The following is a 15,616-nucleotide window of genomic DNA, read 5'->3' on the forward strand; positions in this document are numbered from 1 at the left end:
ATGCCTGAATAGATCAGCTGTACTGGGGGGGCAAGGGATATGCAAAAAACCAACACCTTTAAATTGTTTCTACATATACAAAACTAACAACAAAGCCATGTCTGTATGTGTGCACAAATGCTCGGACAGATTAGATTTGAGATCTATCTAATAACAGCTGGGGAGGAGACAAACCTTCAGGAAATAAAGATAATTTTGCTATTTGTACAGAATAAGTCAGACAGAGTCAGACACACGTTAAACCACAACAATTAGCACAAATTTTCCAGAGCCTTAGAAACTACTTTATGTCTGTAAAAACACTGTGGCCTTAACAGCTGAGGCAGTAGGTGGAGTAAGGGCAGGCAGGCTGGTACTAGTCACCTCCTCAGCACCTGCGTGTAAACTGTCCTCACTGCCTTAAAGCCTGCAGTCTGCAGGAGCATGGGCACACAGATGCAGCACCTATCACTACAACTGGTTCTAACTCGTTGTGTAGCTTATTTTGTGGTAATCACTTCAGGAAAACAAATATGAGACACCTTCAGTCAACAATCAGTCCTGCATTTTCCATTTCTCATCCTACTCAAAATAATCTGGCTTTATGACATTTACCATAGTTCCTTCAGTTTCCTGTAGCCTGAGACCTGCATGTCATGAACCTCAACTTTCATCTGACCTTGTAAAAGCCATCTAAAGGACCCCCTCCCAAGCAGACTTCAGAAGCTCAGTGGTGGAATTTAACTTTGCCATACAACTACATCAGCTGTAGGATGGGCCCTATGACTTTATTTCTTACCTACCATGGGACTGTGTTCAACTTAATACCTCCCCTCTGTGGGTAACGTGATGCAATACCGTGACAGTTCAGGGTCCCCGCTGGCAGACAGAGGGGCTCCCCCACACTCAGCTTTGCTGCATGGGGCTGTGTGTGCATGTGCCTGCTTGTGGAAACTGGCGACCCTTCGCTAGGTCTGACACGCAGGCAGAGCGAGGTGTGTGTCAGACTTCATTTCCCACAGGCCGCAGCTGCCTCTCCTTGTCCCGGCATGACTCCCGTGCCTTTAAACGGATGCCCTCTAGCGCGAGAACTGCACAAGGCCTTTCCTACTTCTGCCACATTGCCGGGTATCGAATGCACAATCTACGAACAGCAGCTGAGGCAGCACACGGTGCAGGGCTGGCTCAGGGACTGAGGAAAGGACTGGAAGCCAACCACCAAGGACAAGGGGGAAGAAACTCCTACAAACCAACAGCACAGAATGAAAGTCTAATCTCACTGTTCCCATCTGAATAGCAACCACTAGGAAATGAAAATGACTCAAATGCCAGTGCACTGGCTTCTAGTTAGTTTCTGCATGATAAACATCTTGTGAATCAAAACTACAATTTCAAATTCAATGAATCCTTTCTATTAAACTTAAAACTGCAACATGCCAAACAGTAATGTTAACTCTGTAAGTAAATATGCCATTTGTTTTGTTCACTATAAATTAAGAACTCTATTCAAACCTCAGACATTTCCCCTCTCCTGCCACGCAGTGCTGGCACTCATCAGACCAGAGGGACCTGTATTTTAAAAACAATATTGAGGACCCAAGGCAGTTAATATTGTTCTTGCTGAACTACAGCATTCACAGAAAGCAAACACCATAACCAGATTTGTTTGAACTGGCGTGTATTTTAGGTTTATTATTATTTTATGGTATTCTCACATCTCTCATTAATATTAACTTTTATTCCAAACTGACAGCATAACTTCCTGCAAAGACAATGGCTGTGATGTACAGAATTACACTAGCATATGAGTAAAAGAATACTGTGCCATTACAGATGCACCTAATACATTCTGTATCAGATATTAAATGCTTTTCTTTCAGTTAGCAAAGCATTGTTTGATTTATTACTATGCTTATTATAAAGAGTATATGAATAAGTACATGTTAATAAGTAAACTAATGGCTGACTAAAGCATAGGTAATTAAATAACCCGGGTGCTTCTGAAAACATTGCCTTGCAGATATAATTCCAGTCTGTGTGTTTAAAATTCATATCCCAAACAAACTAATGTTGCAAACTGGAACAGAAAAGATACTTTTAATACGACTTTATCTTCAGCTTAAGGACGAAAGGCAGATAAAATCTGCCTTCTGTATACAAATAAAAACACATCCTGAGAACTGTGGAGCCCACCTGCACAAGACATGGCCCTACCTAACTGCATCAATGCCATGACTTTTTGGTGCTTACACAAGGAGCGAGTTTCTGAGGGACTAAGCCCAGGAGCCCACGACTGCGGCCTGCAGCGCAAGGCTTTGCAAGGGAACGTCGGCCACCGTGGATACCACCAAGCTCCCTCACTCCTCAAACAAGGGCATTTGTGAGAAAAGGCTTCATAAAATTTCATCCAGCATTCTTTTCCCTTAAATGCTTCTCTATCAGATTAGAAAAGGAAAAGAAACACGAAGGCAAACAAGAGATTTTGGTTGGCAGGCTTCTCGTTATTCATTTACTATTTATTATTGATTTTTGTGCCCGTGAAGAAGGATCACATGTGCACTGGAAAGAGGATGATGGTAATGTACAGAGGGCTCTGTATGCCAGGGACCTCGTGGCCAGATCAGCTGTCTGTGGGCTCTCTGTGGCTGGTTTATGGATTGTTGGTTGTTTATTCTAGACTAAGAAGGTCTCCAGTGTTCAGCCTGGACTAAACCACAAACTCCAGCTCCAAGGACCCACTGCCACGATGCAAAGGGTTCATAACCCAGACTGGAAGAGCTGAGATCTTGGGTGATCACCAGGGTGGGAGCTACCCTCCCAGTGAACCAAGCTGGGTCGGCATTCACAGCCACGGAGCCACCTTACAACAACCGAGGGGCAGCTGCTCACACCCACAGACAGCACGGGCCGCCACAGCCCTGCTGCAGAGCGAAGAGCACGGCAGCACCCAGACCCACACACTGCTGCCATCTGGCAACAGGAACTCCACTGCACCTAGGGAAGAACAGATTTGTAAGGAAGATATTGCAGGATATTTATTTCAAGTCTGTATTACTAGGTCACCTAAGGAAAGTAGCAAACAATGCCGATTAGTCCTGCACATCACTAACTCTGTACCCCAACTGATAGAGCTGTAGCCTCAAACACAAGGGGGACAGCACTGTATTTTATTACATATACAGTACTAACATAAATATTATATGTAATGTAATTTGTATCAATATCATATAACATATTTTATATATTACTTTATATATTACTCAGAAACAAAAATAAAAACAATCACTCAATGACAATATTGTTCCATAATCAGTCATTGCCAGTTTGAATGTGGCATGAAGAAAAATTGGGATTTTTAGATCTATCTGACTTACAGAAGAGAGCAGAATAGTACTTGAAGCACCCAAAGTTTTCAGCTGAGTGATTTATTAACTACTGGGTTTGGCTTATGTCGTGTAAAATTTGTCACACTATCAGAAAGCTTACGACACCTTGTAAAACTGAAAATTTATATTGCAACTTCAAGAGTTATAAAAATGTGTGGAAAGACAACTGATTAAAAAGTTTTAAACATAAAAGCAGCTGAGAAACTTTGCAGATTAGATTTAGACAGGTCAACTTCTTTTAATGCTAAATACCTTTATTTAACCTGCACTGCCATCAGTTCTCAGTGTCTTGATACCTGTCATGTTTCAAATCCAGGAAGGCAGTAAACGTTATTTACATTATTTAAAGCTTATTTCAGATTGCTGGGAGGTGTATGAGAGTCATTCACACTATATACCCTCTTCTATCAAGACTAATGTAAAAAAAACCTCCTGGGGCAACATTGTCATTTCCTTAACTCACGAGGAGATTTACCAACTGCTTCAAGTAGACCAGAATTGAGACACAGACTTTCTCAAAATAATAATGGAAAGTTAGTTTCCGTTTCTTCCTCACAACATCAATCTATCAGCTATGGCCTTCAAATAAAGCAATATCAGCCCTGTACAAGTAATACCCGCATGACCTGGGATGTTCAAAGATTTCCCTCTGCTTTGGTGAGGACAAAAGGCACAGAAATAAAATTATATCTGAAAAAGTCAGACTAAGTTATAACTTAAGATCTGTATAAAAACAGTTAATATATATCACAACAAATCCAACAAACCAAGACTATTTCAACAAAATAAATAAGGACACAGCAAGGTAAGAAGCAGGATATGGTTGTTTCCAAAGTGAATACATATTTCATTTTTGAATGGGAACAAAACTGCTGAATGTGGAGGAAAAAAATAATTAAAGGGCAAGAAAAGAGACACTGTGACAGGAGAAAGAGAGATATAATTCAAATGTCCAAGACATGGTTGAGTGTAAGATTAAGAGAGTGTAAAGAAAGCAACTTGCTGAAAGAAATTACATTTGTAACAGCAAGCCCCATATCAAGACAGTTTTAATAAACTGTTCAAACCCCCCAGATTATGCCAGAGTACTTAATATTTCTGTTTTTAATACGCACACCCAAGCTACTGCACTATGAGGCAGTAATATGTGAAACTTGAGAATTAAGCAATGGAGGTACACAAAAAAATAGGATAAAACACAAAATAAATAAATCATGTCAATGTGCCCCTTTAAAAAAATCAGATGTGGCCCTTTAAAAAAAATGTTCAGTTCTCTTACTGAGAAAAATGAGTAGCTCTAAACTGTCTGGATTTCAGTAAAGTACTGACAGTGCTGTAGAAAGCTAGTTAAAACAGGAGATGGAGAAACCTGCAGCTAGCCTGTGAGCACTGGACAGTGTGGAGAGCACATAGAGCTGCAAACTGAGCCTTATGGAGTATTTTCATTACCAAAACCAGGAGGTGCAGAAAGCACCTGGCATGAGCTGCCAGAGATGCCATATCAAAGTTAATGGGGCAAAAGGCAAGGAACCAGCAAGGAAGACTATTTCCAGCGGAAGGTGAGAAGGATTAATTGAACTATATAAGGCAGTTAATGAAGCCTTACCTTGGCATATGATATAGAGTGCACAAGCCCAATTTTGAAATGGCCAGAAAAACTGAAAGAATAAAGTACTACCAGCAGAATCAAGGACATCCAGCTGTTTTAGGAGAACACACGAGGACAGCCCAACTGACTCAATCTTATAAGGCAAGGACAGGCAGGAAAACCCCCACTAATGCATTGGGAACCAGTCTTCACGGTGGTGCTGCTGCTTCTGCAGGTAAAGGAGAGAGCTGTCACGAGCACAAACATGTGCGAGCCGGCCACAAATACATCTAGGCCAGAGTGAGAGCAAAGTTTCTATCCATGAGAATTTTCAAGTTCTGGAAAAAATCTTTCAGTGCAGCCCTTTATGGGAAGATAATGTAAAATATGACTGAAGGTTGGAGTCAGGGACCCAGAGAGGCCTGTACACCTCTCCCGTGCCACAGAGCACAGCCCCTACATACTCCTCACAGGAGGACATCGAGGGTGGAAACGCTGCCTTCTGCGGAGCCGCTGACAAAACACTCTCAGCCGTAACGCAGGCCAAACCCTCCTGGCCAGGTCTGAGGAAATCCTGCAGTTCAGACACTTTTCAGAAACCCTGGAACTAATCAGAGCTCCTTGGGACTTGTGTTCCCCACAAGACTATGTGGCTTTTGGGGTGACTGCTAACACAGCTGTCATCAGCACTCTTAAACCATAAACTCTTGACAAGAATTTCTGGGAATACGTAGGACAATATTGACTGCGAAAGCAATTCTCTTGTGCTTGTATCAATCCTCCTTTGTCCTGACCTAATGAGCTGGACAGTCAGACATAGGGACCAGAAGGCACTTTTATAGCAATGCAGCATAATACAGGAGCCTACTCTGAGCAGGCAGATAAATCCGTCAAGTCAAGCACTATAGAGAAGACACTTCTGGCTTCTAAGACCAGCAGTTGTGCATCAGTGCCACCCTGCACAAGACCTCCTCAGGTCCTTCTCTTCACAGGGAAGGCTCATCAGCTCAGCTGCAGCATCCTGCTGCTGCACAAAGTTGGCTTCTGCTCAAGAAGTATCTTGAGTTTCACCCGGGGACTCTCTGTCCCCTTGTCCCCTGCACAGGGTATGGAAGGCCAGCTGCAACCCTTCTCTGACAGGGTCTGGTTTAACCTTCTCTCTGAAAATTGAGGAAATGACTAGCCTGGGACTCTAAGCTGAGACTTGTGTAAAACATACGAGATGGGTACACTGCTATCAAGTTAACTTCATTATTAAAAATAGCAAAAGAAATTTCACATGGAAGATTAAGTGCATTAGTGGATCATATAACCTTGCTTCAGACCAAGCCATGGTGTAAACAATTTTCAGTCCTCAGCATAAACACACAGGACATGCCATGAAAACATTTAGTTATGTGAAGTTCAACATCTATGGCACTCCCAGGTTACAAGCATATTTTCTTCAGAAATAAATGGCTGCCTTACAAAATAAGATTACAACGATGATAACAACATTTCTTGTGCTTTAAATTTGATCTCTGAGTGTCTTGCCACTGAGCACAAGACCCTACATTTCAACCTAACAGCCCTGACATTTAATAAGCCAAGTTTATTTGTAGAAAGTGAGCTGGAAATAAAATCTCATGGTTGCAGTTGGCACACTATACAGAATAGGAATCTTAACGATGACTGCAGTTCATTTTTGCCCTATAGCTTTCATCCTTCTAATTGGTATATTTAAGTGCACTTAATCACTTAAGCAATGAGTCTACCACAGGGACAAATCTCCAGTTTAGACTCCACAATAATAAATCTTTGTCTTCTCTCAGCAGCTGGCGAGGTTTGATTTGGACTTTGAATTTAGGCCCTTTCCTCAGGCTTAACAGTTACAACTTGTTTGTTCTGTCTGCTGAAAGCGTGACATTAACTCTTGTCTTTAAATGCATTATTGTTGCTTAAGCTTACTGTTCTTGGTGTCAAAATTGGTTGCCCTTCTGCAGTGCCTGACTAAGACACACACAAAAAAAGTCCAATTAGCCTGTGCTGGGATTTCACAAAGCAACTTTAACTCATTAGTATTTACACAGCATCACTGGTCCACATGATGCTTCACAGACATGAGGACGAGCTAGAGTTTATAACACAATCTTTCAATAGATGTCTCCAGTGCCACAAAGAGCTAATTTAAAAACAGGTGGAAGGAGCCTTCACACACCCCCTTGAACAGCCAACAGAGGAGTAACATCCCCACAAGCACCTCATAGTCTGTCCACAGGACCAGGATAGGCGTTATCCTAAATTCTATGACAGATGTCCGAAGTATGTCCTGAAACAGCTCTGGTAAAAAAAGGCAAAACTTAGATGCGATCGTCAAATCACAAGATGAAAAACTACCTTTGGACTGAAGTGACTGGGGACTCTGTCCCCCATATTGCTACAGGCTCCCTGCAGTACCTTCATAAAATATTTAGGCCCAAGTCTTTGCGAATTCATGCATATTAATTACCTGTGCAGTAAAGCCCGGGGCCTATGCTTTCAGAACAAACCAAACCACTGAAGGTTTTCAGGATGAAGGTCTCATTTCCCTTTGCCTTAGTTCTTCCTGTACAGTTCAACAGAACACCCAGTTGTATTCAACATTCTGACAGGTATCTGGAGCAGGGCCTTATTTTGCTAAATATAAAAGACCTTCTTAAATAACTAATCTTGGATAAAAAAAGGTGAATCCTGACTTGTTGTGACAGCCACACAAAAGACAACATCAACTTCTGACAGTAATGTTCATTCCTTCAATCCAGAAGAAACTGCTTGGCCCTCCAACCTAAGTCACCACTTAAGTGGTTTTATTTGCTTTACCACTTTCCAGGATGACAAATAACTCTCCCTTAAGCATAGAGCTTGCCAACTGACTGAACAATGCACAGAAACCTTGGACTCGGTGGGGATTGCTCTCTGGCATGTGCACAGAAGTCCTGGCACATCTGGGACTATCGGAGCCTCTGTGCACAACATACCTGCACACCATCAGCAAGTGTTTTCAGCTGGGTGTGGGAGTTTTTAAACCCCAGCATGATAGGGTTTTAACTAGTCAGCTCTGCTGTTTATTATGGGCCATTAGATTTCACTCCCAGTTTCCCCACTGAAGAGCCTGGCAATCCTCATCACACTGAGGGTCTTAGTACTACGAGAGCCAAAGATGAAGAGGCATAATATCCTTTGCCATATCCACTGGGTCCAAAGACACATCTTCAAAAATCTCTTATAAAAAATACTTATCATGTGCATTTCTCTGAGTTCAGTTTGCAGCCACCCCTTTTTTAAGATTTCTCTTCCCTATTTTAAAGGCTACTTTAGTACCTGCTACTTTCTTCCCACCACAGTTCACAGCACAAGGAACCACCTCTCTGTTAATTTGAAGGCACTGCAATCAGCACGTCTCACAGCCAGGCTGTTTCTTCAGACCATTGATGATTTGGGCTCCAATTCTGACAAGTTAACATGCATTTTAACTCCAAATATTTAGGAAGCTCACTATACGTTTGTCAGCCAGATTAAAGCTCTTACACCTCCTTAGCTACTGTCAAGTAGCTTCTCTGTGATTAGATAAACAGCTTGAGCTTCCTTAGGCTAACATTGTGCTTTTACTAGACTCTCCATAACTCCTGTCAGAGAATCCATTTTAAAACACAGGCAGGTCATTCCCTCCAAAATCCCTGTTTTATCCAACATCATCTTCCTAATTCTGCCAGGTGCTGCTCTCAGGCAGGCATCATGACCTTCTATTTTTCACTTAATGTACAGCCTTGGCACAGAATTATGTACTTTTCTCTCTTTTCAGTCCCTGAGGCACTGACACCAGTTAGCACTTCTGTCTTTCACAAATGCAAATTCATGACCCGGATTTTTGCATTTGCTTTGCAAAACAACCACCAAAAATATATATATTTTAAGTTCTTTCTTTAATTTAGAATGGTGGTATTTTCACAGCCGCTCAGACAATTAGGGCCTATGACCCCTGTGAACAATCGGGGGCTTATGCTCTTTTGGGCTAAATTTGTCCAGGCACTCAGTGGATGCTTTGGGAAAATCCCACTACACATAGGCAGTTTTAGGAGCATTTCCATAGATTTTCATCAACACACAGAGGACATTAGACTTCAGTTAGAAGCTGGCAGTACAGCTCCATGGTCGCATATCAGTCAGTGTTACAGTAAGCTCACTCAAGATGTTATCAAATATTATTTTGAAGGCTCTGGCTTACGCATTTCCCCTGAAATAGTGACTGCAAATCTTCTAGAGCTTTTGCAGTAATAAAGTCAATTTCTTCAGACAGTATTTTCTGAAAACCTTGCATTTCCTACAAACTTCACTCCATTCCCAGCATCTGATGCTGACCGAAAAATTAAGCTCAATCAAAAAGTCAAAACAGTGAAGAAATGTCAAAAATTCATAGAAAACAAGTATCATTGTATACTGCATCTATGGGGCATTGATCCAGCAAGTTTTGATACAGCTTTTCCCCCAAGAATCCCCAGTTTCATCTACAAAGATTTGTCTGCTTTTTGTCAAAAGTAACATACTACTTTCATTCATGTAATAATCTCTTCCCTAAAATATTAAAGGGACAGTTTCCAAATGTACCATGATGAAAATATGCATGCTTGAAACAGTTAAAACCTGTTTTATAATAACCTCATGAATATTAGCCTAGAGCAGTAAAAACTAATTTTTGCAAAACCCAAAAAGGCAGACCACAGAAACCTCTAACATCCAAACCCTGTCTGGAGGCTCAGCAGCAACTATGAATGCTTTGTGGTGCTGTAAGTGATACAGCTGAAGAGAGGGGTTAACAGTTACGAAAACACTGTTTACTTTAATTCCACTGAGCAGAAAATAAGATCAGTATTTAGTAAATATTTAATTTACATTCTAAGAAATGCAAAAATTAATGCAAGTGATTTTGGGTCAGTGAGCAAACTATCTGTAACTGATTCTGTGAATTTCATAGGCGGGATTGATGCTGACCTTGACAGAAGTAGTCATGCATTTGAAACTTTACTTTCAACAGCCAAATTCTTAAGAATACCCCAAACAAATCTACACGGCACTTGCAGGGAGTTAAGAATTCTTCCGTCTCCTTTGGTGGCATGAGATCTTTGCTCCAGGTTTTCTTTCGACTCGTCCACCTCCACACTGACTTCTGTAGCTCACACAGCAGATGCTTACAAGGAAACCCATCACAATGACGGCAGATTGCTTTGAAGAAAGGCCAAGCAATTACCAGCAAGTCTGCAAAACTAAAACTAACTGTCCTTTGGTTCTTCTCAAAAGAAAGAATCTGTTCACTTGTTTTCAAACCATTTGAAACTCCCTGGCCTTTGTCAGGTTAATGTTTTCCAACCCTCATGATTAACTGCCCTAGCTTGAATTTATGAAGGGGAACAATACCTCCGGACCAGCTGTCAAGATGCTATCACAGCAAACACACCTCGACACGCACGGTGGCTTCAGGGGCCGAGCAGGTACCGGCAGCTCCAGCCCCAGCACCTGCAGCCGTGCACCCCCAGCCCAAGCAAGACAAACCCCCAAGCATTCAGTCCCCAAAAAATCCTTCTGTCCTACAGGTGGTTTATCACCGCAGCTTGTGCACATGCAGCTCCGCGTGGCCAAATTACCAGCAGCAGGAAAAAAGTGAAATTAGTTAAATTTTAGTAACAGGCCATGAGACCATGGGAATGAAAAGCTTCTTTTCTTCTCACATTGCAGCTTATTGGGGCACATTGCACCAATGTGCAGTATAGATCTGCAGGGTCAGGAAGCCCAGAAAGGGGAGATCAGAAAGATGAGATGAGCTTCACTGACAGCAGCCAGCACCCTAAGACAGCGTAGCCCAAATCTGAGAGGCAGGCTCCATCTCTTCATCTCCTGCAGTATTTCTGCTAATGAAATCACACTCAGCTTTCTTGCACGGTTTAACACAAGATAGTTTCATAAGATGGGACTTTTCCAAGTGCTTTGCTTCCTGAAGTCAGTGCAATGCACACACTGGTGAATATATCTAAGGTGGGCCAGGCTGACTAAAAAAACCTCTCAATTTTGTGTCTTCTGAGAGACTCCTGGACAAACAGAAAGCATCATCATCCTAATTTTACAGGACTTTGAACATGTCTACTTCACCCCCTGGCCACACAAACCACAGGGGTGAGTGGGGACCTGCTGATGGCCAGTGCTGCCAGCCCTGCTCCATGCCAGCCTCTTCCCTCTCCAAATGACCAGCACCATGCACAGTGTTTCCGGTAATGGGCTTTAAGAAAAGTCTATTACACGGTCACAAATCCCACATTAATTAATTAATTAAAATTTTAGCTGTTTATTTCAGTAGGAATGTCATAATAATAATTTTTTAAAAATCATAATGAAGAAATGTACCATGTTCCTCAGATAACAACTCTGTCCTAGCCACCACAAGGTGATGTAGTCTTCCTCTTCCAGCCGTGGTATCCTGGGCCTGCTGACCTCAGGGGCCTGGCAGCACAACTTTACTTGCTTTCTTTCATTCTACAGGCTTCTAACGTTGCAGCTCAGCTGGTAACACCACAGGGCTTTGCTCCAGAACAGCTGAATAATAATACTCCACAGACACCAATAGAGCCAGACTCAGCCCAGAGCTCATACCCGTATATTTATTTTCCACAGTTTTAGGAAATCAGTTTTTCTGATTTCTCCACCCTCGGCAAACCAGAGGTTTCCTCCTGTCTGCCTTGTCACAAGCTAGTCACACTTACTGTTCTCGTCATTAAATCCGTCTTTCTGTTGCACTTTGAAAGGATAAATAAAATCATCAGAAACTGTTTAACTTCAGTGCCTCTTTCCTTCTTAGGATTTGACTAGAAATCCAAACTCTTATGTCAGGAAAAACAAGCACATTTTTAGAAGAGGTGTGTCTTAGTTCAGATTAGTGTGGCATTCAGAAATCGTGCAAGTGCCAACATGGGAAGAAAATACAGCATGTTATGTAAAATAGGCAAGGCATGTTTAATTATTCTAGAATAAGATGATAGCATCCGCTTCCTCAACTGCTTATTCTGTACTTAATACTTAATATAGGACTTAATATGTCCTCTCTTGCTTCCTGGCTAATGGTATAGTACAATAGTTCAAACACTCCTATTCATATCTTATTATTTGATCTGGATATCAAGCTTCAAAAAAATGAAAAAAAACCCCAAAAATACACGAAACACCACAGTCAGATTTAACAGTAATATTTTTACAAGACAGATTAGATTTCCATTTGGTTATATCACAGTAAGGTACTCCACTGAGGACAGTGAAACTATGCTTGGCCAAACTGAGGAGACCTTCAAGCCTGGGAGCTCACTGAAACACATGGGGTGACCAACATGCACTAACGCTTGGGGTGTGCACATCTGTACAACATCGAAGGAGGGGAAAAAGACCCCACACTTCTTCTTAGTAAGACTTTCTGATGCAAGTGACCAAGCACTGGTCTATTTGGTGAAACCATCTGCAATGACTCTGACTGCCAGTGGTGCACAGCCTGCTGCCCTGTCCTTGCCAAAAAGCAATTTAAGGCTGCATGAACACTAGAGACTCCTGTTTCACCATCGGAGTTGAAGAATTTCAGACAGGCGAATCCCAAAGGTTCCTTTATTAGCTGATCCAAGTTTGCTAAGAACTAATGCCTGATTATGACAAAATTGAGTTCTGCCCTCTGCTTCTAGTCATCAATTGTTATAATTCTTTTCATGATTAAAAGGCCATTTCTTTCTCTCCATGACAATACCACTTTACTGTAATCTTACTCTGATGCATCTCTCCAGCCCTGGAATAATCTTTCCACTATCTTCTCCAGCTTTTCCATTTCCTTTTAAAAATACTGACACTAGGGATGGAAAAACAAAATCATACAGCAGTAGCAAGCACCAAGTCCCCGTGGCAGGTGCCCTCCCATACATGCCACACTAGTCCTTTTGTATCACACCACTGTGAACTCTGTCTAAGGTGTTTGATCTAAGTCTCTAAAACCTTTCTAAATCACTATTTCATGAAGTGCAAACCATACCTGTGGAACTGTGTTTTTTTAACTGGCTGCCTAAGCCTGCCTCTGGTGGTACTGAAAACCAGTTTGTTTGACCTCAACTCACCAACAGATCCAGCTTGTTCTGGTAAAATGCCCAGTCATTGTTTTTAATCACCCTACTATTTCTTTATGTCACACAGAAGTTTTAGTAGCAACATTTACAAACTCATTTTCACATCACTGAAATAAATTTGATTGGTATCACATGACCAGTTCCTGTGGTACTTTATGAGCAACCTTAAATTAATGACAGTAGAATCTGACTGTAATCAACTGGGGGGAGAACGACCCACAATAAATCAAATCCATTTTAATTCATTCACACAAGCTTTGAAAAACTAAACGAAACAAAAAATGATCATGCTATTACCAGTACTAACTTTTTAATAAATTCCATTTAGGAACAGATGATGCATAAAGACCATACTGTGCCTATTGTTCTCCCCTGGTAACTCATTTTCATCCTGCACTTTGGGACTTTCTTCAGCCTTTTTAAACTCCTCAGAGATTTCATACTGTCATTTTACTTGCATTTTGAGACATTTCAGTAAACCCCAAGATGACTCAGCTGGAGTAACATTTCAAATGAGAAAGTGCATCAAGAATTAGTTTGTTCAAACTCAGAAAGAAATCAGAGGGGGTTGATTAGGTCTCAGATGGATGCCTGTGATTTTTTCCAAAAGCGAAAATTATAATAGAAAGCATTCTGACATTTTTGCTTGACAGCCATGGCCTGCAATGCTTACCTGGGACGTACGCATTACATAAATTATTAAGAATCAAGCAACAAGAATTACATCCTGTTTTAATCAGTGTGCGGCAATGTCAAAAGAAACAGGATATTGTTCAAAGACATTTTATTTGAAAATTTGACCAAAATTGCATTTAAAGTTTATAAACGCAACTTGTAACTGCGTTTATGCCTAAAGTGAAAGCTGCCATATGCTGAATCTTTTTTTTTTTTTAATTCTTCTTTGATGCTGGAATTGCCAGAGGCTTATCAAATGAGAACAGGCCAGAGGGATGGGTGAAAAACGCTCAGATAACGTTCGACTTCCCAGCAGCACGGATGCCACATGGGTTACATCTCATATGCCCCAAAACTAATTTGTCTTTTCCAGCATGGCGGTTGGGAGGGTGAGGGGGCCAGAAATTAAATTATCAAAGTAGATGGGTAGAAAAATAAGCAATTTCAAGATAAGGACATAACTGCCCAGTCCAGACCGGCTAACAGTACGTAAGTTACTGCTGATTCAGTATAGCAGCGGCACACTACCTTAGCGAGTTTGAACAGCCAAAGCAAAGTCCATCGCAACAGTGATAGTCTTCCAGCAAACTTGCACTCTTATTATTTATTATCATTCAGAAAAAAGTAGCTGAGATCTAGTTTTTATCAGGAACATAATTAAAGTTTTAATCCTAGTTTAAAAAAAAATGCTTGAGTGCAATGCGAATAGCACAAATAGCGTAAGACAGCACTCGCACAGCCGAGGGGGCGGCGGCGGGCGCGCCCCCGCGGGCACCCCCGGCCGAGCCGCCCCCGGGGCAGGGCAAGGGGGCCGATGATCACAGCCTACCTGTGGTTAAATTGTCATTGATCTTCAGCGGCACCCTTAAGATGTAGACGAGGAAGAGCATGATGAAGAACCACAGCGTCCAGAGATAAGTCCAGGACCAGACGATGCAAGACTTGAGCTGTTCCAAAAAGCCCGTCCCAGCTTCAGCCATGTTTTTTGGAGAGAAAAGAGGAAAAAGAAAAAAAAAAAAAAAAAAAAAAGGGGGGGAACGGAGTGTGTGTGGGGGAGAAATCAACCCAAACCCTGCTCTCTGCTGCCACGAGCTCTCAGCGTGTGTTTGTGGGATGGTTCACCCCCCTCTCGCTGGCCGGGCCGCCTCTCCCCCGCTCGCACCGCCCGCCGGGCACTGCGGGTGCCCCCGGGGCGCTGCCGGCTCTGCCCCCGGCCGCCGCCGTGCCCGCCGCCGAGCCTCGGCGAGGGCTGGCCCGCTAAAATGGACTCCTGCGAGCTCCCCTCCGGCCGAGCGGGTGGGGACGTGCTGCGGTGGCAGCGCCGGACCTGCCCCCAGCCGCGCTCGGCCGCGCCCCGCGGCTCGGCCCCTGCGCTCGGCGCCCCGGCCCTGCCCGCGCCCGCCCCGCCGCCCGAGCGCGGAGGCTGCGGGGCACGGCGGCGTGCGGCCAGAGCAGAACCGGGGCAGGAGGGGGCAGAAGGGCCACGCAACTTTCCCCCCACATCTTTACGATCTTGAACAATAACTTCTGGCGGCATTTTCACCGTGCAACAGGACTTCAAGCCTAAAAAGGGCTCACGTAGGATAGTTTTTTTGCAGCTGACCCGCGTGAGCTTCTTGTTGGGTAATGAAACAGGCATAGAAGTCCCTGCGTGCGTGTTGGTGTGTACAGTGCCCAGCAGAGTCCCGAACTGCACAACTCTCCTCCTTGGAAGATAACTGTATGGCGCAATAAATGGGAGGGAAGGGACGCATATCTAGTTCCGATCCCCCTGCCAAGGGCAGGGAAGGCACCCACTAGATATGCGTCTCATTAAAATAGTGTCAGTA

The 15,616-nt window shown here is 42.9% G+C and overlaps 1 protein-coding gene across 1 annotated transcript in view; it reads right to left on the reverse strand.

The window, feature by feature from the left end:
• ST7 (suppression of tumorigenicity 7) overlaps positions 1-14,986 on the reverse strand; it is a 143,169-nt gene extending 128,183 nt beyond the window's left edge. The window contains exon 1 of the mRNA XM_039570824.1: positions 14,617-14,986. Within this exon, the coding sequence (XP_039426758.1) occupies positions 14,617-14,767 (151 nt within the window). The 5' untranslated portion in view covers positions 14,768-14,986. The remainder of the gene's footprint in view (positions 1-14,616) is intronic.
• Between the last annotated feature and the right edge of the window lie 630 nt (positions 14,987-15,616).

Source organism: Corvus cornix, chromosome 1A (genome assembly GCF_000738735.6).
Source record: "Corvus cornix cornix isolate S_Up_H32 chromosome 1A, ASM73873v5, whole genome shotgun sequence".
Taxonomy (NCBI): Eukaryota; Metazoa; Chordata; class Aves; order Passeriformes; family Corvidae; genus Corvus; species Corvus cornix.